Below are 23,987 nucleotides of genomic sequence, written 5' to 3'. Positions count from 1 at the left end.
CAATAAAAATCAAACAGTTCCAATTTTAATTACGACCAACATTCCTTGTCGATTTTTTGAAAACCACTAATAACCAAATTAAAATGGCAGCAGATAAGATTTATACAAAAAAGACTAGCCGGTACTTTTTTGGAATAAAATGTGGGACTTTTCCTCAATGCGATTTGGCAACTAGAAATGAGCAAAAGGCGCAAAGTTTATAAAAACATTGCTTTTTTTTAAAAAAGAATAAAGTTCGAACTGATTAGAAACATAACGCATCATATGAAATCATCGAGAGAGTTTTTTATACCTTAAAAGAGAGCGACTGACTGAGGCCAATCATTATCCAGGATATGTCATACGACTACAAAAAGAACGACAAATACAGGCAAAAACGAAAAATTTGCACAAAAAATTATGCACGAAAACGATGCTCCCCCAATCAATTAAATATAAAGCCGATCCTTAAAAACAATAAAAATTTTTGTTTGCATTTTTGCAGGTGATGACAACATTTTTAAATCAAATGACGCCCATTATTGTGATACTGTGAAAAAAAAAACAAAAACCTACAAAAAAGGGCAAATATGAAAAAATCACGAAAACTGGTTTTTTGAAAACTGGTTGTTCCAACAAGAAAGACAATTTGAGGAAAATAAAACCGTTATGAAGAGCAAATTGTATTTCAATAGTTAAATGATGTAAATTGTATATAGAGATGCTTGGCTACAATATAACAGAAATAAAATTGGTAGATCTCAAAAATCTATCTCCTTTTTTTATTAAAAACGAATATTTTCGAAATTAATAGCCAACAAAGCCTTCGACTAAAAGAGTGGACAGTTTGTCTTGGAACTACTCGGAAAACTAACCGCAACTGTTATTAATGAGACTAAATCAATAGACCATAAAATAACATTAAATACAAGCTGAATTATTAAGTTTCGCAAACAACTTTACAAAACCACAGTTTCGAAGCCATTAACCACGAGAATATAACATCTTGATTTGCTTCTCCTTTGATCATCATAACGTCTTTTTGTAAAACGACTATCACAAAATGACAACAAAAAGAACCACAAAAACTGAGAAGTGTCTAAAATTCACAAAATTTTTCTGAAACAAATGGTCTAAGCCCTGAAGACATCATTAAAAGGTTTAAACAACAGAAAAATTACTGTTTGATTCAACAAAACATTAAAGGCTAATTTACGAAAATGAAACAACATTGTAAAATACAAAAAAAAACGCAAACCGGAACAAAAAGGGATATGTTGACAAATGGTATTGCTCTTTTTTTTGAGTTCGAAAGTCAAAAATTGAATTCGAAAGTCAAAACAACCATAAGCTATTTACCAATATCGGTTACTAAGTTCACTTGTTTATCTATAGTTGCAACTGAGACCTTTAATTACACAATATTTGGCACATAACAACAAATTAAGGGCAAAAATAAAAAACCTCTACCAATTTCTGCAAGAGAACGGTTTCGCAGCTCTTCGAGCCATATGTTATGAAAACAAAAACTATGTTCATATTCAATTGCACAAAAATCAGAAAATTTTGTATGAAAAATCGTAGTACCAAAAGCAAGAAAACCTTCTGTTAAAACAATCCGCAACAAAATTATTTTTTATTCTATAAGGAGGAATGGTTGACCTGTACTTACTGAGAATAATCAAAACGATAAGCAAGTTTTTAAAATAATTTAAAAAATTGACAAGTACACAAAATCACACAAATTTCCTTAAAACAAATACATTCAAAAACATAAGATACATTAGGTAACAACCGTGTGACTAGAAAAAGTTCAGTTGCACCTCTTGAGGAAGAAATTTAGATCTTCGAGTGGTTAAATTTAAAATTGCCAAATTAATAAAAATTAAAGGCAAAAGACAAGAATTCAGTTAAATTTTACTCAAGCTCTTCCTCAAAGCCATAAAAACCGTTTGGTTTTCTGGAAATAAACTGTATCTACATTCGGCCTAAAATTCGTTAATTGGAGCCGTCATTAACGGAGCCGTGAATAAAAAATATTATCAGTAAATAACATTAAAAAAAACAAAAGCAAAATATTTTGAAAAAAGGCAGCATCTAAATAAAAACCAAAAAGTTTTTGATTCTAAGAATTCATGATTTTATCGAACCTCTCCCTGACTTTGTCGCGCGCTCAGCAAACCGATCAAGTGTTTCAAGCAAATTAGACCAATTGTTGAGTGGAATTCTTCAACTATTAAAAAAACAACGATGCATTTTGTATAAAAATCGAGTTAAATCTGCAAAAAACGGCAAAGTTTTAATTCCAGAAGACTTTCATACGGCGACTAATTGCAACTAGCCTTCTTTTAGAGATTAGGGAGTCTGTGTTAAGGTTTCTAGGTCACTAAGTCTGGCAACTTTAACAAAGTCGACCAAAAAAGCAATTTTTGTGCCGTTTTTGATGAAAAAAGTTTGAATTTTGAAAATTTTCTCAAAAATTTTAGTAAAAAAAAAATTCAGTCAGACAATTCAGCAACGCTCTTCTATCTTTAACGTTAACAGCAACACTCTGCCATTAAAAATTTTAACTTATTTTGAATTTTATTAGCGAAAAATTTAAACCTTGATAACTCCCTGCAAATAACGAAAATCGAGAAAATTTTTTAAATTCCGTATTCTACGCTGGACGGGCTTTTTAATGATATCACTCACAATTATCTACGATGAAAATGTTGGTCGGCCAAAATTGACTGAACAAAAAAAAACCCAGTTGAGTATATAGTTCCTCCCTCCCCACTAAAGTGGGGGTCGGAACAATAGGGACCAAATGGTCCAATGCATTTCCATGGACCGTTAGCTCCCAATGCATAGTCTTCAAATTCATCAAAATCAAAATCTGTAAGAAAAGAAGGCTACCTTTAAGGAAAGTATACTGTCACCAATTCTCAACAATACGTCCTTAGCTGTGCTGGCACAACCCACCCCCCCCCCCCCCAAAGCACCACAAGACTGTTCAGAACCTAAATATTAAAAAAAACTGCAAGAGCCATAATTCGAAAACCCTTAATGAAACGGAACCATTGAAACGGAACGTTGTTGAAACGAGATTAAGGAAACAGAACGTTACTGCGACTAAATCGGAACTTGATACATCCTGTCAAGACAGAAAAGACATTTTTTTGAGTAAATCGAGATACGTTGCTTGAAGAACCATAATCTTGTTAAACTAAGTTTTCGTGATAGACCTTGGCACGTACTGATAAACTGTATCATTTCTTTAAACACATGCGGAGATTTGTACATTAAGAGCCTGTGCTCCGACCAAATAAAGTGGGCCGTTTGGACAATTGTCCCTTTTAATTCCTCAAAATTATCTTAATATTTGTAAATAAAAGGACTAACAGTTAGGGACACGGCGACAAAATGACAAATTATGATGATTGGTTTATACCATTAAAAAAGATATTCGATTAAATTATACTACAAAAACCTTACATCTGTTCTTATTTTTTTGCAATGCCCTTGTCTCAAAATTCCGCAAACTGGCGCAAAATTAACTAATATATCTGAGTGGGGCGCTGGCTAGTAATGTTAATTTGTAAAGAATATTTTGGCGTTTTCTTGGCATGAATTTTATCAAGACAACTTTGTCGTTTCATTGGAGCTCTTAGTGTTAGTTTGCCAATCGATGTATTGTAAATTCCCAGTGATTAATTGAGCTTTGTATGAAATAGATTTCAGTTTAGTTATTTTCAGGGTGCAGATGTTTGTATATAATAATCGAATTCAATTATTGACGTTTTTGGAAATGTGTTTGTATGAGAAATTTTGGTGCGTTCGCATATTAGTAAGTTTTGATCATTGATATCATCAAACATTGGTACGAAAAAATAAGATAAATATGGAATCACAAAGCAAATTGACTAATCCTAAAACTCAAATTTCCAGCTCAAATTATTGGACTTTTTGTCTGAAATGTGTTCAGAAGCGCTAAAAACTACAGAAAAGTTATCGAATGAACTGAAAATTTAGACGAATTGAGCTATGAGCGCATTGTGAAATAAGTTTTTTTAGTTACTTTAACCCTTATAGCCATCCCCGCACAAGAGTTGAAAATAAAGTCATTAATAATATTATGGTAGCTACGTTTTTCCCGGTTGCATCGTAAAACGTGTGTAATCCAGATTGAGGTCCAAACCCAAATTGTCCTCCGATCAGACCCCCCCCCCCCCCCCCAAGCGCACACCCGTGTGTTTCCAGAGGGAAAATACGGAGTGTAGACGGCAGTTTGAGTGCACTACAGTCTGAATCATGGTCTGGAGAGGGTCTGATCAATTTCAAGTGATTTCGAATTTTTTCTGACAGATGTCACTGCCAAGACAACAATGCAGCAGTATACTGATGAAACGGTCATCGAGAGTCTGTTGTGGCTGATCAAAACTGAGGGGTCCAGCTGATGGCAACTGCCGGTCCACTTTCGAAAAGATATGGGTTAACTGTAGATAAAAACATTATTATGCAAAGCTGTCTAAGTTCATCTATTCAGTGAAAAACATGAATCAATGGAATACTCAATAATTTTTTTCCAACACTTAGGTTTTCTTTTCAGTAGCAATACTTTTAGAATTGGCTTTGCCTTGATTGAATATATAACTGAAAATATCAATTTTCACGAAGTGAGTTCATAATAGCGATAAATATATTATCTGATCGTATATATTATCTGATCAATGGTCTAGATTGAGTCTGCTCAGAAATTAATTTGGTCTGTAAAATCTGATCATATTCTGATTATGATCTGTGTAAATGGTCTGAGTTTGTATCGGGGGTTGAAAATGGTTTGACTCTGAATCTGGACTATTGTCTGAAGGTGGTCTGATCACAGAACCTCTAACTCTGGAAAGTCTGATCATTGGTAATATTGTCTCATCAGATGTAATTTCGGTCTGCAAAATGTGACAAGAGGTCAATTTGGACCTCAACCTGGATTCCCTATTCCCTACATTTCAGACTGACATTTTTATGAGCAGCATTGCTCTTTTTGGTGACTATCGCCACTTTTTTTGTCTAAAGCTTTCACGTGGTACCATCATTGCAGCCAATATTGATCAGGCTATGGTCAATTTCAATCTTCACGGAGGCATGGATTGAACTCTCAATAATTGGCGTGTGAACCACACACCTTACTTCTCGGCTATCACGCAACAAACTTTCACGCCACATACAACAGGAAAATTAACTAACAAATTATAATGCCGAAAATTGAACCAACTTAAAATATTTATCCTAAAAATGGGAAAACGTAAAAAATTTCATTTAATCTGAATTGAGAGAATTTGTTTGCAAGCCTGTTTATTGTTCTGTGTCCACTTAATAGGGGTGGAGGGGAAGGGGTGTTGAAAGAACTATATATTGAAGCGGGCTCTTTCTTGTTCAGTCCATTTTTGCCGATCGATTTAAGCGTCGTAGGGAAATGTATGTAGTATCATAAAAAAACTCTTCATGCGCAGAATTGGAAGTTGAACAGATTTTTTAATGCTTTACGTTTTTCGAGGAGTTATTAATACTTAAAAATTCTATGAATATATATTATTATGACGTGAGTTTGTGTTCAATTTTAGCTTCAATGTTGTTTAAATTATGCGTCATTTTGACTAAGTGTTGTACCAAAAGGTTCCTTTGATAATTTCCGCTTGAAATGTACAATATAATGATTTGAAAATCCGGCCAGTGATTAAAAGGTTAGTGTTTTTTCAATTAAAACAGTTATATGGCTATAAAAACGTTCTTTCGAAAAACGAAAAATAGATTTTGAGTTTAACTCAAATTTTAAACTCAGTTATCAGAAATTGTTCGAAAATAACTTTTTAGAAGCTCAGGGCTGAAAACAAAAGATTTCATTGCCTTAACAGAACGAAATTTGAAATTTTTGATATTTGTTAATTTTTTGGTTCTTTTTGTAGTCTCTTCATATAACCTTAATCAACAAATTGCCTCATATTTGCTGTTGAAACAAAGTTCAGTTCGTATTTAATGATTAGGATTTTAATAGTTTTGACAGCTTTCTTACATTTTTGTTGATTTCTTGTTTGCCAAAATATGCATTTCGTTTTGTGGTCATGAAAATTATTCTAAATAATGACAGGCTTCAATCCCTTTTTATTTAAGCATAATTGAAACTAATGTATAAAGTCAAATGAAAGCTAATTCTATCAAATGGTTTTTCAATGATTTGTATTTTATTCCTTTTCTAATAAAAAGAATTTTTTAAACTGTCCCTTAGTTTTTGTTGCAATTTTTTTGTTACTTGTGCCTACCCCTTATTTAGTCTCATCAATGAGATGTTCGATCCTGTTTCTGGGAATTCAGGTTGCTTTTATGTTGTAACCGATGTTTGATGACTTGGCAACGATGAGTTTTCAAAAAAATTTAATGCTATAGATGTTTTTTTTATTTGTGTTTTTTTTCATATATACCGTTTACAAATAGAATCACACTGAATCTTCCTTTTGCATATTAAACGAAATAAAAGAATTTAAAACTGAAAAGATATTATGTTTAGTTGATAGCTAAGCTTTTATTGTCTTCAAAACTTTGTGTTTTAGTAAATTGTGTATAACTATTTGAGTATTTTTTGTATCTTTTGTCTTTTTAAAGTCCTGTCACATGGCTTAATATCACCAAAGACGGATGCCATTGTTTTGTTAGTAGTTATTTGCAAATCTTTATAGAACTCTTCAGTTTAAAAATAAAAGTTTCATGACTTTTGAAATTGATTGTTTTTACAAAATTCAATGAAGGATTTCTAAACTGTAACCTCTTTGTTTTTGCTAACTTGTTTTTTGTATCATTAAGGACAAATAGCATCTGATTTGTCAGAGCTCGAGTGATTTTGTTTACTTGAGGTTTTATCTGGCTTTTTTTTATTAGGTTCATTTAAAATTAGATAATGAGCTTTTGCCGTTATGTTTTTTGTGTGTTTGTTCATTTAGTTGTTTGGTTTTTCTTGTAACCTTTTCATTGGCAGGTCTCGAAAAATTCGAATTTCTTTTCAGTTGGCAGGAAATTACTAAAAAAAGCGGATTTGCGAGGTTAGAACATTATGTTCCAACGCACATTACCGAGCCTTCTTTTTAGGTGCTAGTTGGTCAATTGGGTCGACCTACTCGAAAAGAAGCAAAAAGTACCATTGTAGTAATCTTGAAACACTTTGTCAAGTGTTGAAGTCTTGCATTTCTTCTCTGAAACTTTTGACCGGCCGCTGTTTTTTAGGTGATTTTCCTCACAGTTTTATTTACAATGGGTTGACTTGATTTGATATGGAAAATCTGTTGAGAAAAGAATAGACTACTGATTTTCGGACAAAGGCAAATTTCAGTATGAGTTTATTTTACTTACCGGAACTATTACAAGAATTTGAATTTATCACATACAGCGGTTTAGTTAAAACTGTGTCAAAAAAAGAGATCCTGTGAACAAGTTTTGATGGTAAATTTTTATTTTTTCGCGTCTGACGAGAAATAGAACACATTTTCAGTTCAACGCTAACCAATAACTCCTTTAAAATGGAACAGTTTCGAAACATCACTTATTTAAATCTTCTTATGAAGTGTAAATAGTCCAATCTATAGGTCACCAACAACCGAACTGCTTGCTTGCTTACGACTTTTTTGTTTTACAATAGCTCTATTTTTCTTTACATTAGCTCTCATAGCTCTATTCGACAATAGCTTGATAATTCTGATCCTCACAGTTGATTTTCCCCACCTTAATGATCATATCAGTTTGATTTTTTACGCGAATCATGTGATATAATATGACTGGAATTTTAGCAATTTTGGTTTACAAAGACGGTTATTTTCACTATTTTTAAAACGTAAAGCAGGCAAAAAAACTTGGACAATTTGAATTTTTAATTAGAAAGAGAAGTTGATATTGAGAAGAGACGAGCTGCAAAACAATATTAAAAGCAGACTTTCAACTCAAAACAAGTTAAAGTATCTTCAAAGAACAAAGTGACACAATAGAAAAAATATTGTTTTTGTCAACTTTTTTTAATTATCACTTTAAGCTCCATGAATTTTGTCTTTAGTTTTCCCCGTTTAGTCATCATAAAGGAAAAACCCTGGAAAAATCTTTACTTTGATCCTTTTTAGGTCGGATTCCTACCATTTATATCTTGTGTGAGCCTTATTAAAGTTAGATTATATTTCAAAAATCAAAAGGAAATAGATATTCATGTTCTTTAAGAAATATGTATAAGATAACCATCACTTCAAAAATTTCTACATGTTTTTAGAGTTACAGAGTTTTGATTTCTATTTCGTTTTATTCTTGTTCAAAGCTAATTTGCCGATGGAATTTTTTATGCGGCAAAATTTTAAACTAACTGGAAAGAATTTAGATGCAAAAGGTAAAATGCAAATGAAAACCAATAGAGCCAAGTGCTGAGTAGCTATTTTTTTATTTAATTTATGACAGCAGCAACAAAAAGACACAAGAACAAATGTACCTCAAAGTTTGAATATAAAAACAAAACTAGAACTGTGAGCTCTGAGTTTGAAGGGGACACAATTAGAACAGGACTATTTTGTCAAATTTTCTTTCTCTAATTTCAATCATGCCTGATTCAAAACTCAAATCGAAAATAATCAACACTAACGAAATAAAATCTGCTCTGTTTATGAAATTTAGAAAATCCAATCTTATCAATTGCACTAGCATATTATATAGCGCTCTACTGTGTCAAATTTAGCACAATCACAGTAGGGGCGTAAAACTTAAATGCCCACTAGGCTCGTCAGGGGGGTAGATCCCAGTTTTGTCCTAAACAGTTTTGCACAAAATGGAAAACATCTTTTAAAAACTTTACTTTCAGTAAAAATTGAAATTAAGAACTATAGATGTTTTTAAAAGGCAATCAAAGTTTGGGGATGAGTTTCTTACAATGTGCTTGATGCTTTCACGGCTGGATTATACAACTTAAATTAAAATTCAGAACGCAGTTTGTTTCTTTTTATGTAATTGTGCTGGTGTAATCAAAAAATTTTTTCAAATCTCCGCCTTATGCCCACCTCCGCCAATAAGATATGAACCACCAAGTCACAGAGCAGCCTTACTAGTAGACGACTAAAAATATAGACTAGTAGACGTCAGATTGTCAGAAAATAGCTGCGATAGACGCTTGCGGCCTCCCATGGAATTGAAACAACTAAAGAATTAAGATAGATAGATTGACCACCAGTCTTTTAGTAGACCACTAGACATTTTGGGTTAGATTTGGACTGCTTTTTTATGGGACTCATACACTCTATAAGAAAAGAAGCCATAATAAAGCTTTTTCAAAATTATATTCAAAATCAAAAACTCAGGACTCTTATACACAAAAATAGAATTAGGGCACATACCTTTGGCACTATTAAGATGCACATTATTGATCTTTAACTAGTAAGTGTTGATAAAACTTAGAGTTCATTAAATGAGTTCAGATAGCCTTTTTTTGGCGGACTTAAGTCACAAAATTGAACAAAATGCAGAAAAAATGACGTCCGGCACACAAATTTTAACTGCAAAGCAGTAGAAGTCACTGAAATTGAAAAAAGTCAGTGGTCGCAAGAAAAATAGATGGAGACAAAAAAAACTCCAATGCCCCTAACAATAGCTGCTATTGCTTCGCGGTTTTTAAAAAAAGGGATATGTGCGCATGTGGCGTGCAAATAATATTCAGTCTTTGCTCACAATCACTGTATGAAAATTGGGATCTTCTCCGTTTGGTGCTTAGTGGGTGCAGAATTTTTCCACCCCCCCCCCCCCCCCCCCCGACACACTTACAATATTTTCACATAATGATTTGCAGGCCTTTCCCATTATAGCCCCCCCCCCCCCCAGCTTAGTGGTCAGATAACCTATAGCCCCCCCCGCCAATTATGGTAAATATACCATAATGGGGGGGCTATATTTTCATGGGGGGACTATAATGGGAAAGACCCTGATTTGCTATGTAGTGACACGTGCTCTGTAACGGGGGGTGTATAACGTACTGGGGGGGGCATAAATGTAAAATCAGAAAACTTTATGAAAAAATTGATGCCCTCACTGTGATGATTTTACTGGGTTTATAATTGCGACACCAACTGGTCACAAAATGTTTAAATTTTTAATAAGTGTTCAATAATTGCGCTAGATTATAAGTTACATTCGGAGCTAAAAACTGATCACAGTAAAACCTAACGGGGAAAAGTTTCATCTAGGTGCTATAGCTGCTGCATAAAAGCTGCACCCGATAGTCTTATGTGTGCTAGAGCTTTCAAGAAAAAGAGTTCTTTTACATTTTTTGTCCCCTTTTCTCTCCCCGCGTATTGGGTGAGAATAATATTTGCACCCAAACCCCAAGCAGCATGTGCAAATATTTTTACGTAATAATTTACTTTGTAACGACACGTGCTCAATACCTGGGGGGTTGGAAACCTGAGGGCAGGCACATACGCAAAATATTTAGAAAAGATTAAAATTCATAACCTAGTTGAAAACCGTGAAAAATAAAAAAAACTGAATTACACTTAGTATACCTGATTTATTCCAGTGGCACGGCACTTTTTCGATTTTTCTGGCTTTTCCAGAGCTCTTTAATTATACAACGTGTAAAACGGATCGCTTCTCAACCCCTGCACTGACTGTTTACGACTTCTGGTTTTAATTTGCTGTTCCAGCTCTTGAAAACCCAACTGATTCGAAAGATCGGCCAAGATTTTCTGAACCCAAATTTTCGCGTGTTTGTTATCGTCGATCAAAGTTTGAAATCTTTCTTGGTCTTGTGATTCTACAATGTCTAAAAGTTTGAGAGAAAAGCTAAACTGTTCTGTATCTTTTAACTGTGGCCGCATTTTAAAATAACTTTGAACCTGTTCTTTCGCAGTTTCGTTATCAGTATCTTCAGCAATAGCACACATTGCAGCTTTGAAAAAGAAATCATCGGCATTCTGAACGTTTTCTTCGTCTTGATACAACGCAGATGCTAATTTTTCAAAGTTTTCACGTGCCTTTGCGTAATTTTTGTAATCCATTTGCATGTGAGCTAGTCTGCTGAGCGACGTGTCAATTGGCCGAAGTTTGGTTTCATCTATACTTGGCAGTCTGATTCTGTCCATCACAACTGATACTGATCTGTTGCTTCGGTCAGTGGGACGTTGACCTGCGCGTTCTTTCAACATCTTGTCCTAAAAAGGTTTTGAATTGGATAAAATTTTTAAACGTTCAATGGGTCTTTCCCATTATACCTCCTCCCTCCCACCCCCCCCCCCCCCCCCGAAATTTTAGCCCCACATTATGGTAAAATTGCCAAGATTGGAGGAGCTATAGGTTATCTGACCACTAAGCTGGGGGGGGGGGGGGGGTGTATAATTGTACGGGTCTTTCCGATTTCCGATTATACTTTCTCTAATAACGTATGCTCCCGCCCCCACTATCACCATAAAAATGCCATAAAGGGGGGCTATAATATTGTGGGGGTATATTGGGAAAAACCCAACTTTTTGCACCGCTATAGGGTCGATATCATTGTACCCGGGTTATTGTGACTGGAGAATAGGACCGCTAACCCAGTTTACCACATAAATAACACGACGATTGGAGAGTGCGTTAAAATCACTGAATATCTCAAATTGGAGAGAAAACTTGCCTGCTTATAACATAGTGCAGCATTGGCATAGTTTGACGCAGCATCCAACGATTCTAACTCGGTTCCAAGTTCCTGCAAACGCGCGCAGTTCTCGTACGACTCCCCCGCTCGCTCCCAATCTCCCGCATTCATGAAGTGATGGGCAGCTCGGAGGTACTTCCGAATTGACTCGGACCTGTCATCGTCGGATTTCTCACGAGAACACAGACGGAAAATCCGGCAACCCTGGAAGGCAAGTCGTTTTTTGTTCGCATCTTTGAAAAGTTTTTCACCCTCTTCCTTGCTCTGGGCGCTCGTGTACTTTAAAGAGATGCTTAGTCGGCGGCCCGGGCTGTCGGGATGGTGTGAAGAAATCATTGTACGCAATATCAAATTGAACAAAATGTCTCAGAATAGATTGTTTACGCAAAACCTGTCGGCAAAGTAAAATTAAATCGGGCCTTTCCTTTTATAGCACCCAACACCCTTTACAGCCCCTCAGCCTAGCTGTCATATAACGTATAGCACATATTGTAAGAATAATAAGATTTTTATAAGATCTAACCAGTTGTTACTATTCTTAGGAACTCTTACAAGATCAAAACATATCTTTTAAGAATCTTATAAGATCTTACGAATTTTTTACAACTCATATTTACAACTCTTTTATAAGATCTTATGAGTTCAGAGTAAATCTTCATGTAAGTCTCTTATACAATCTTACAAGATTAATGCATTAAATTGTAAGGCCAGATAAAAATCTTATAAGATCTTAAGATTTGCAATGGTCAATGATTAGGGTACCCATGAATTACCTTAAAGATACCATACGTGGCTATATATTTCTGTTGGGGCTAAAATAGGAAAGACCCATTGAATTTTACCCAAAAGCAAGTTAATGTGACCCAGTTAAAACAATTCGATGAAAAAATTAATATTCTTTGTTACGTAATTTCGGATGAATTTGACGTTGGTTGCTCTTGAAAATTGGTTTCTCGCATGATGAACAATTGCGTGTGTTCGGATGACTTTTGAAACCGGAGCACGTGCATTTTTATATAACTTCTCATTGTTTTTGTGTTAATATTTTAATACTGTCATTCATATCAAGTTCGGAACAGGATTTTGTGGAATTCAATTTTGCAGAATCCAACAACAGGGAATGTCGGACGAAAGTATTGATCACGTGAACAGCCGGAGATTTCTGGACATTCCAAGGGCGAGAAAGAACCGAAATGGGAACTCAGATCAAATCAGGAAGGCATCTCTTCTCTTTTTTAGCATAGATAGTTGGCTATTTTGCATCGGTATCTGTTCTGTTTCAGCCACCCCAGCGCCGTTTTCTGACCCCCATTCACAAATAGTTACCCCCAATGAGTTGTCCAGCATGTAACCATGTAAAAGACAGCCACATATGCACGGGGGCGTAAAAATTATATGACGTTATGCTAGGGGGGACAGAACAGAGTCACTTTATTTTTGCAAGAATTTCTACGAGGAATATTTTGGTAGTGAAAGCGTACTAAGTTGTACTAATATCGGGTCTTTCGCATTATCAATATAGCCCCCCCCCATTATGGTATATTTACCATGATTGGGGGGTATAGGTTATCTGACCACTTAGCTGGGATTTTTACAACTATTCTAGAATGTTCATAGGATGAAAGTGATGCCTTTTTGTGACAAAGCAGCTCACTGTTTGGAACTGTTCCTTATGGCGATTTCTTAGAAAACGACGAAACCAACTTGGACAGCTTATCGAAACAGCGGAGCAAATCAGGCAGATTCTCTATCTTTCCACTTCACCTAATGCTTAATTGTCAAAACAATATTGGGTCTTTCTCATTATAGCCCCCCCCCCCCCCTCATGAAATTGTAGCCCCCAATATGGTATATGTACTATGATTGGGGGGCTATAGGTTATCTGACAACTAAAACGAGTGGGGGGGGGTCTATAATGGGAAAGACCCACAATATTGTGCCAAAGGTACAAGGGGTCATCGGGTCCCTCCCATTATTATTTTTGGAAATTTCAAATGATTTTTTTTCAAAACTTGACAAAGTGACCCAGTTGAAACATTGTGATGGTTCCAAAGAAAGAGCAAGAAACTTAGAAGTATTCTTTATTAAAGTTTTAAAGAACAAAAGAAGAACTGACCTTACGAACTTTGTTGCTATGTCGATAAGTAATGGCCACAAAACTAAACTCAATTCTAATTTTGTTTGGCGCTATCAATATCTTATTGACCTATCAATCAGATGCCAGAAGTAAAATCTCTCACCCACATAAACTCCATTCTAACATCCACCGACCTCCAACTAATGAACTCAATTGTATCTAGGCCATATACAATTCTCATGAAATGTTGATGAGAAGATAAAATCACCCCCTCGGGATTCGGAACTCAGATTTATTCACATGTCAGTCAAGTAAAATGTTTTTTTAGCTAATCTTGATTTTCAATACCAGCAAGTTTTTGTATTTTTTCAGTTCCAATTTTAATTTAAAATTAAACCGCTTGATTTTTTTTGATCCGTGTTATCGAGCACGACAATGATGTCCAGATCAACTACAGACAGACAAATTTTGGATCTACAGAATGCAGAATCAGCTACTGCGTGGATTTTGTCTTCTGTTGCGGAAGGTCGAGCAGAGAAGAAAAAAAACAAAATCAACACCGATGGTACTGTACAGGACCTACAGGTAACCAATCTCTTCCTTAGTATGTGCGGGCAAGATGCAATTATTAAACTCAGGAGCCTAGTTAGTCCTAAGAATTCAATCAACACTCCATATAAAGATATCAGATTGGCGATTAGAAAAAGTATTTCTCCTAAAGAGAGATTAGTAACGGAAGAAAAGGCTAATTTTTTGTCCGTAATACAAGGTGTAGGGGAGTTAGACGACGATTTCCTAGCACGTCTTAGAGAAAAAGCACGCTATTGTGACTTCAAAAAACTCAAAACAGCGGCCAACCCCGAAGAGGAGGCGGTAAAAATAGTTTATCTAAGTTTTGAGGGACCTTGAAGCAAAACTTGGACGACTAGACAGTATTAAAGCAAAACCAACAAAGTCGATAACTGAAATGACCGAAAACTTACAGTTCAGAAGTCAAGCAATGGCTTTTTCAAGTTCTTCATCAGGTAACAAGCTTTTTACTGTGAACGAGGAAGCTTGGTTCAACTTCAAAAAGACCTTTCGAAAGCCGAATGAAAAATTTCTGGCTAATAAAAAGAACGATATGTGCACAAGGTGTTGAGGTAAGCAACGATCTAGTGAACCCTGTCCAGTTCTAATTAAAAAATGCAACACCTGTGAAAAGGTGGGACACTTCAAAAAAAGTGTAGAAGCAAACCCCAACCAAATTCCGGTAAGTACAATAAACAGAATAACTTTTGCGCAGCAGAAAATATATCTTCAGAGCAAGCGTCTCCACCATTGGAGATAGGAATGTTTTATAATAAAGAACAAATCTTCAGCATGTCTGCGACTTGGGAATATATCTCAATAAATAACTGCAAAATAAAAGTGCAGGTAGACACAGGTGCAGATAGCACAGTGTTATCATCAAAAACTGGACTGAGCTTGGTTAACCTCAGTTGGATGGTAAAATAAGACATCTCGAAGCTTATGATGGTCATCAACTAACTTTTCTGGGATCACTTACTTGTGACGTTGAGTGGATTGGAATCAGGTTCACACAAAAGCAACTAGCAGTTGTTTAGTCTAATAAAGAATTTGGACTACTTGGTAGAGACCTTCTGCCCAAGCACAATGTGAATAACGTCACAACTGAGCACCTACCTGCTGTGAAGGGTTACAAAGCTCATGTGAAGCTGATACCAGGATCACAGCCATAGTTCTGCAAAGCCAGAAAAATACCTCTACCTCTTCAGGACATGGTCACAGAGAAGCTGGAACAGATGGTTAAATAGTGCATCCTTGAACCGGTAAAGCCAGGAGGATTCACTAATGCATCTCCAGTGGTGTGGCAGAGAAAGAAGAATGGAGAACTTGGACATTCTGTGGACCTGAAAGTGCATATCAATGGCAAGGTAATGGATGAAGACTATCCAATACCAGACATAGAGACGATCTTCCAAAACCGACATGGGGCCTCATACTTTGGAAAAAATGACCTCTCAGATGCTTACTATTAAATTGAACTTGAGGAGGAGGCAAAAGATATATGCACAATCAACACATCTCAGGGACTGTTCAAGATATGCCGACTACCTCAAGGAATGAAATACTCTTCCTCAATCTTCCAGAGTTACACCGAATCAACACTCAAAGGAATCAAAGGTGTTGTGATCTCTAGAGACGATGTGTTAATGTATGGAAATAACAAGGAGCAGTTCGACAAGAGAATGCTTGCAGTCAAGAGCCGACTACGTGAGAAAAACTTTACTATTAATGAGAACAAATCTCACTCAAAACCAGTCGATAGCGTTAGTTTTTTGGGATACCCCATTTCAAAGGAGGGAATAACACCAGATCCCAAACATGTTGAAAAAATAAAAAAAATGCAGAAGCACCAACTAAAAACAAACAACTCGTATCGTTTGTTGGGCTAGCAAATTTTTATGAAAGAATTTCTTATTATATTCCTGAAATACCGATTTCTCATGGGCCAAAATGCACCAAAAAGCCTTTGAGACATGAAACCTGAATTATGTGCTAACACACTTGTAGAGCCATAATTTTAGAAAAAGACGCAACAGTTACTACTGACACCTCTGAAAAAGCCATTGGAGGGGTTCTTTCGCAAGAAGGACATCCATTTATATATGTATCGAGAAACTCTACTCCAGCTGAGCAAAACTACTCGAATATAGAGCGGGAAGCACTGGCAATTGTGTTTGTGGTCACAAGATTGAACCAATTCCTTCTTGGAAGACGAATTACCCTACAGACTCAACACACCACTGAAATATCTCTTTGCTCCAGACGAGGAGATCTCGAAGACGGCATCAGCCAGAATCACAAGAGGGGCAGTAGCTCTAATGGGCTTGGACTATGAGATGAGGTACACACCAGGAGAGCAGATAACTCATGCAGATGCTTTGAGTAGAATGGGTTTTGACGAAGACGAATCCGACAACGATCGAGTGTTCTTCGCAATCAATAACATCTACTTCGCTCAGAGTGATTTGGTGAGTCCAACAGAAATCAAAACTGAACATGGAACAATTAGAGACTCTTTCAGGACATAATGAAACGAATCAAAAGTGGCCATTGGAAACAATTTTCAGAAGCGGAAAAAGGATTCGAACAACAGAAAGATGCACTGGCTATATACAATGGAGTCATCTTCAGAGGTGTTGTTTCTTTCATTCCACCTAAACTACGACACTTGGTTTTGGCATAAGCGCTTGAGACACATCCTGGGAAGACTGCAACTGAGGCATCAGTCAGAATGATAGCATGGTGGCCTGGCATTGCTCAAGACGGTCAACATTTTGCTAGTAAATGTTAGAATTTGGGAACGTCTCCACATGGACTGGGGTTATGTTAAGGACCAAAGCAATATCCGAGTAATTGTTGAAGCGGGTTCCGGCTGGATAGAAGCCTTCCCCGCAAGAATTAGAACAACAGAAACAGTTAAAGGATATCTTAGTCAAATCTTTGCATGATTCGGAATACCAAAAATTTTAGTATCAGATAATGGACCTGTATTTGTGAGTGGTGAACTTCAAGAGTGGTGTGAATCACAGGGAATGAAGAAAATGGAATCACCCGTCTTTCATCCATAAGCTAATGGACTAGCTGAAAGAGCAGTTCAGACAGTGAAGCGAGCACTTCTAGCATTGAGTCCCAATCATAGTGTGTTATTTGGAGCATTCCTGCAAAGGGCACTGATGACACATCGGAGCACTTCAAAGACGAGGAACAAAACTAAAGTTGAACTCCGGTTGAGACGCAGTTTGAGACTACCAGCACTTGCAGATTTCAACTTATTCTGCGAACCCGTTCTATTCAAGGTCAATGAATAGACAAAAACAGTTCCTGCTACCTCCATCATCAAGAAGGGCTTGAACAAATCTTTCATAGAGCCCGAAAACTCAACACAACACGGACTATTCTAGTGAGCGACAACCAAATTGCGAGACTAGACGAGGAAAATTTGAAAACTGAACCAGCAGTGGAGGAGACCATATCTCAATCAGAACCACAAATTCAGAACACAGATATAGGACCTTCACATCAAGATGAAGCAAAGTACCAACAGCCTGAACCACTAAAACCTTCACGAACATCAAAAAGAAACAGAAAGCAACCCGACAGTCTTGGAGAACCTATACCCACAAACTTGTTTAAAAAGCAGGAAGGATGTGATGGTTTCAAAAGGCATTAAGATACTTAGAAGTTTTCGTTATTAAAGTTTCAAAGAACAAAAGAAGAACTTACCTGACGAACTTTGTTGCTATATCAGTAAGTAAATTAATCTCAATTCTAATTTTGTTGGCGCTATCATAATCTTATTGACCTATCAATCAGATCCCAGATTTCCCCACAAAAACCAGATTCTAACATCCACCGACCACCATTTAATGAACTTGATTTTATATAGGCCATATATGATTCACATGAAATGTTGACAAAAATATAAAATCACCTCCGGGATTTGGAACTAAGCTCTTATCACATGTCATTCAGGTAAAATATTTTAAGCTAATCTAAATTTTCTCTGTATATTTTTGCATAGATAACTACTTTAAATACGAGCTCTTTTTTGTATATTTTCAGTTCCAATTTTAATTTAAATTTAACTTATTGAATTCTTTTTTACTCTTCTTACCATTATCAACTAGCCATCAATTAGCCAATATCAACTAGCCATCAATCGGTTGCGAAAAAAAACCCACGGATAAAACCACTTCATTTTAGATAGGAAATAAACCCTCACGGAAATAAACCCCCACGGAATTAAATCCCCAATTTAATATTAAAGAGTTGCGCATTTAGCGCGTTCGCCCATGCCTCAGCGGCCCGTGGGACTTGAAATGAAACTATCACAACAGTATAGGTTATCATGACCGAAGTTCAGTTTTAAAATGGGGGTGTATTTCCGTAGGGGTTACTTTCCGTGGGGGGGGGGGGGGGGTAATTTTCTATCTAAGGTTAAGTGTTTTTTTCTCCGTGGGGGTTTATTTCCTAGACCCGCCATCAATTACAGCCCTCTTATGGTGGGTCGTTCCCAATATAGCCCGCCCATAAAAATTTAGCCCCCACCCTCCCTCATTATGGTAGATATACCATGATTGAGGGGGCTGTAGGTTATCTGACTACAAGCTTGTGGGGGGGGGGGGGGGGCTATAAACGGAAAGACTCGAATTACGGCATTTGGGGGATCAAAAGGCTTATCCCCACTAAGGTGTGGAGGGTCTTTTCCGTTTGTGAAAAACACAGTATGTTATGCACCCCTCGTTACGGAGCACGTGCCATAACATAGTAATTTGTTTTGTAAAAATATGGCACGTGCGTCTGGGAGTGCAAATAATATACACCCACTAAACTGGGGGGGGGGGGGGGTGGGTGGGCACAAACGCTTACGTCTCCACACTTCGGCCATAAATTAGGATCTTTCTCATTATAGTTTCTTCCATCGTGGTAGCGTACCATAATGGGGGATATGGGAAAAACTCATAAATTATCATTATAATAGTACGTAACTTCGGAAATGGAGAATCTGACCTATAACTGAAGGAGGCAATAATGAATTATCCTTTGACTACGAGGAAGATCTCAAAAGTCCCAAAAGCAGAGACAATCTTTTGGAAGAAGTGAAACAGAAAGAATTGGACTTACTCGCCAACACTTTGAGGAACCACTGTTTCATAAGAGCTCAAAAATATACGTTCCCAGGTTGAGGTCCCAGACGAAAAGTCGATATGTCCAGACCGTCCCAGACGGAAAGTGCCTATGTCCAGACCGTCCCAGACGTAAAGTGCCTATGTCCAGACTTTCGTGCGTTCATGTTCAGTCTTTCGTGCGTTCATATCCAGACTTTCGTGCGTTCATTTCGGTCTGGACATATCGACTTTCCGTCTGGGACCTCAACCTGGGTTTTTATTATCTTTAAAACTTCCTCACTGGAATATTTATAGCATGCTTTGCAGTGTTTCCAGTTCCGGACAAAAAGCCCGCGGAAAAAACCCATTTAATTTTAGATAGGAACTAAACCCCATTTTCAGCTATTCGTTTAACCCATCATTGCGCCCCTCTATCATTCCATACTGATTTTAGTACTTATATAATTGTTACAATTAATCAAGTAAAAAAATAATTTGCTCATCTTTGGACAAGACTTCTTTTGGTTAACTTGTAAGAGCTCGCAAGTTTCGGGCAGAAAAAATGCCAGGCGATGCTTGGCAATATAAAGAATTGCAAGAAACTTGCAAACTGTTACTAGATAGCCATTCGAATTGGACCCGGGATGCCACAGTAGCCTTGGCCATACCTCAGAGTCACGTGGGGCCGGATAAAAATATCGAGTCTTTCCTATAGCCCCCCCCCCCCCCCAATGAAATTATAGCCCCCCATTACGACAAAATTACCATGATTGGGGGGGGGGGGGGGGGGGGGGAGCTATAGGTTATCTGACCACTAAGCTGGGGGGGGGGGGGTCATAACGGGAAAGACCCAAGATATCAGAGGAGATCATGGGATTAAGTATACGCTTCATGAGAAAACATGCTTGTAATGTTGCGACTGCTAAATTGTCAGGTCCAATGATAGAGGAGGGGCTACAATAATGTGCTGAATTAAATGAAGCCGGTTGAAATGAAGAAGACCCAAAACAAGAAGTACATGAGATTCAAGGTCAGACCCTATATTTAATACTACAATTTCGGTTCTCACGAATTTAACGACCAAAATCACGTCTACATCGGTTTTTTTCTGATCTTAAGCAAAAAAAATCGATGGTCCGTTTTTATTTATGAGATGAGATTACAAGCCGTGTTAGAAATGGTTCAGAGAGCCAGCACATGCAAATTTTCCTGAGGCATGTTTTTTTTGAACTGTTCCTTATTGCCATTGATCTTAAAAACAGTGCTTCTACTTACTAAATTGAACCGATGTTTTTTGAGCCCCAATGACCCGTACCGAACTCCAAGTCTAGATCAGTACTGGGTCAGCCTAAATGCAAGTATCCATTCTGCAAATCCAAAATCAAGTCTGCATGTCTGACAAATCTTGGCCAAGACTAGGGTAACAATTGCAAGTTCACTCCCAAGACAAAGCTCTCTTTTCGAAAAATTTGGAGTGAAAGTTCCAAATTTCGAAAAAAAAAATGTGACGTACATTAATTTTGGGGTAAATTTTTAGCCACTTTCCCGGGGTGATTGGAAAACAGCGTAAAATCACCCGAAAAGATCAACTAGCACCATCGATCCAATTTCTTTTTTGGTTTTCGAGAATAGAAACAAAACAAGGGTAACATAATATAGTTAATTTGGATCTCTTCTGTTTATGCCCCAGCTTAGTGTTGCATATTATTTGCACCTCCCAAGCGCACATTCAATATTATTAAATAAAGATTCAATTAGATATTGTCACGTGCTCTGTAAATGGGGGAACATGACATACTGGAAAACACAAACGGGAATGATCCATTAATTCACCTCCTTTGCTGCGCATCTGTTTTTTCGGAGGTGGTCATGTAAGCCGACAGGTCATCAAGCTGTATTTTGAAAATGAGGTCAGGTAAGGCTCAGATTTGTGCTATACCTATTTTTAAAGTCGTCAATGGCAGGCTGATGGGTGCTCTTTGCTTGCGTCGCAACTGTACTGCATAACCAGCTCAAATTTCTTTATAAAATCTGACAGTGCATGAGAGACATGGCCATTAACGGTGATCTGTTGGGGCTGGAATTCAATAGATGCGGAAAATGCTTATTGATCGGTAGACATGACTACATTAAAGGCTGTAAATGCTTGGTATCATTTTGGTTGTGAAAGGTTAGAAACTTACTTTTTTACTAATATGTATATTGAGGTACATGAATATCGGAGGGGAGAATCGTATTTCCAAAAAATGTGATGTTTTTATTTAACCTATTGCTTCAAGTGATTGGATTCAAAAAATCATTAAAATGTGATATAAATTGGATCAAAAGAAACACTTGTTGAAAAAAAAACAAACAATGACAAAAAGCAGTCGACGGTATAATACAAAAAACAACATTATTATACCAAAAGTCATAACATGTGATGATACAAATTAGTTCTAATTAAAAACTAATTTAAATAACAAACCCCTTTTTTACAGAGTGTGGAGTACAACTTAATACATCACCAATAAAAGCTAGTGGCCTACCAGATTCATCTCTAAAATCAATACATTCTATTCTATCTTTTGTAACTTTTCGATACAAAAAAATGGTTGGTTTATTATTTTTCAAATTACAGTGTGGTTGAGTTAGATTAATTATATATATAGTAAATTAGAGTCTTCAGTTACATTAAATGAGCATAGTATATCAGGGTCTTCATCATTGTCTTCAATACCAAATATAGTCTTACAGTGAATGCTGATAGTATTGAAACCCATTATATCAACAAAAATACTGGCTCAACATTTAACAAAACGGTATAATTGTTTTTAAGTCCTAGTTATGGTGTTTTTTAATTAACTAGATCAAAACAAGAACAACTTGTATTAAATGAATTTTCCTTTCTTTGTATTCTTAAATGCTTCTTGTATAACATTACCATATGTTTCTAGTTTTATGATATCTGCATTTATATAGTTCATAAGATCCAGGTGTTATATTAGTAATCCATGCTGGCGGTAAACTATTGCTGATACCGTTACTGTTACTTTTATTGTTTCTGTTATTATCACTCACTAAATGCTTCCTGTGTAAACTGATTATTCATTTCAGTTATATTGAACACTGAATTATAAACAATTAACCTAATTGTACCTAATTTGTTTGTATCAGCTTTAGTTTCCTTTTGATATCTTTTTGTCGGTTTTGTTATTCCAAATTTAAGTGTATGTTCAACTTTTACTTCAGTTAATGTGTTTTGATTCTTTTCTAGTTCCCATAATACAAGATTGTCTGTTTTTTATCAATTTGGTTTTTATGCTCTAAAAATGAACTTCATCTAGGGTACAACTTATATAACTGTAATGACAGCATACACAAGAGTAAGATAACAAAGTATAAACCTAATATTCTAGCTTATATGACAAATATTAATACCAATTTATAAATGATACTAAACAGAGAAGATAATCATCTGAACAAAAACGACTCTCATTTAGAGATAGAGGGTGATGTATTGGAAAATACTGATGTATTGGAGAATTTAATATTAAAACAATACCTAGCTAATCCCCTTCGCGTGAAGAGCTTGGGTATCATGCTGTGAGGTAAATTTTTACATTTGACATTAGGAAAGTGTAATATGGGAATGGGTAAATGAACTTACTAGAGTTTGTCTTCCTGACCCCCTTCGTGTGAACAACTTTTGTGTCATGTGAGGTACATCTGTGGAATTTGACGTTGGTAAAGTGTAATTTGGTAAATGCTAAATGTCCTAAATTTTTTTGTTAAGGAACTATCTTGCTAATCTCCTTTGTGTGAACCGCTTAGGTATCATACTGTGAGGTTCAACTTCGGCATTTGTGGGATTATGGGCTATACCTAATACCAATAAATAGGTACATCCTCTTGCCCCCTGGTCTGTCCACTCGTAACTACCTATAGTTGGTTTTCAAAACAATAAAGTTAATAAACAAATACATGATGCAAATATAATTAACAAATGGTTTTTAAAGAATGATATTGTAAAACTAAAACTGAGTTTATTAATAATTTTAGTGAAATTTAAAAACAGATCATAGGTCTTACTAGAAGCTAAATTGTCTTATCTGATAATGTAAAACCATATATAAGTCAGAGAATTGTAAGATTAATTATAGATTTTACACACATATATATGTATATATATATATATATATACAACATACAAGCTTTCAAATTGATCACAAATTACTCAACCAATACAACTTAAGATCACATTTAATTGCTGCAGCTGTTGATGATGTTATATGACATCCAATAGTTATACCTAAAAAGATCATTAGTGTCAGTAGTGATGGTAATAAAATGGTTGAAAAAGCCTCCTAAGGAAACATATAGTCAAAGACTTATTATTAGTTAGTTCTGTTTACTGACCGAAATCAAGTTTTTCTTCTATTACCACAGCTTACAAAAATAAATAAATAAATAGATAAATAGTTTAGTAAAGGCATCATATGTAATCTCACCACTAATAAAGAAATCTTTACTTTTTCTATAATTAAAACAATACCTCTTTATTCAAACAAAATAAGAAGGTAACAATTCTTTC

General features: G+C 36.1%; 2 protein-coding genes across 3 annotated transcripts in view; one reads left to right on the top strand and one right to left on the bottom strand.

Annotated features, from left to right (window-relative positions):
• Positions 1-10,493: 10,493 nt before the first annotated feature.
• On the bottom strand, positions 10,494-12,672 carry LOC142351181 (beta-soluble NSF attachment protein-like). Its single transcript, XM_075403303.1, has 3 exons — positions 12,502-12,672; positions 11,639-12,050; positions 10,494-11,177 (listed from the first exon to the last, which is right to left on the bottom strand). The coding sequence occupies exons 2-3, from the start codon at positions 11,993-11,995 to the stop codon at positions 10,587-10,589; spliced, it is 948 nt and encodes a 315-aa protein (XP_075259418.1). The 5' UTR covers positions 11,996-12,050; positions 12,502-12,672; the 3' UTR covers positions 10,494-10,586.
• LOC142351180 (uncharacterized) overlaps positions 12,639-23,987 on the top strand; it is a 56,343-nt gene continuing 44,994 nt past the window's right edge. Inside the window, exons 1-3 of one of the 2 annotated variants that reach the window (XM_075403301.1) lie at positions 12,639-12,874; positions 13,306-13,397; positions 19,329-19,446. In XM_075403301.1, the coding sequence (XP_075259416.1) occupies positions 12,780-12,874; positions 13,306-13,397; positions 19,329-19,446 (305 nt within the window). In that variant the 5' untranslated portion in view covers positions 12,639-12,779. The remainder of the gene's footprint in view (positions 12,875-13,305; positions 13,398-19,328; positions 19,447-23,987) is intronic. The other variant, XM_075403302.1, reaches the window with a different exon arrangement.

The sequence above is a fragment of the Convolutriloba macropyga genome, chromosome 12 (assembly GCF_964194025.1).
Source record: "Convolutriloba macropyga chromosome 12, txConMacr16.3, whole genome shotgun sequence".
NCBI lineage: Eukaryota > Metazoa > Xenacoelomorpha > Acoela > Convolutidae > Convolutriloba > Convolutriloba macropyga.
Note: the sequence above shows the minus strand (reverse complement) of the source record. Positions and strands in the feature narration are given on the sequence as shown.

Excerpts from the sequence above, each read along its gene's own strand:
- LOC142351181 (XM_075403303.1), bottom strand. The coding sequence starts at position 11,995 with ATGATTTCTTCACACCATCCCGACAGCCCGGGCCGCCGACTAAGCATC. Across the intron at positions 11,178-11,638 it reads CTGCACTATGTTATAAGCAG|GACAAGATGTTGAAAGAACG; the intron begins GCAAGTTTTCTC and ends AAACCTTTTTAG.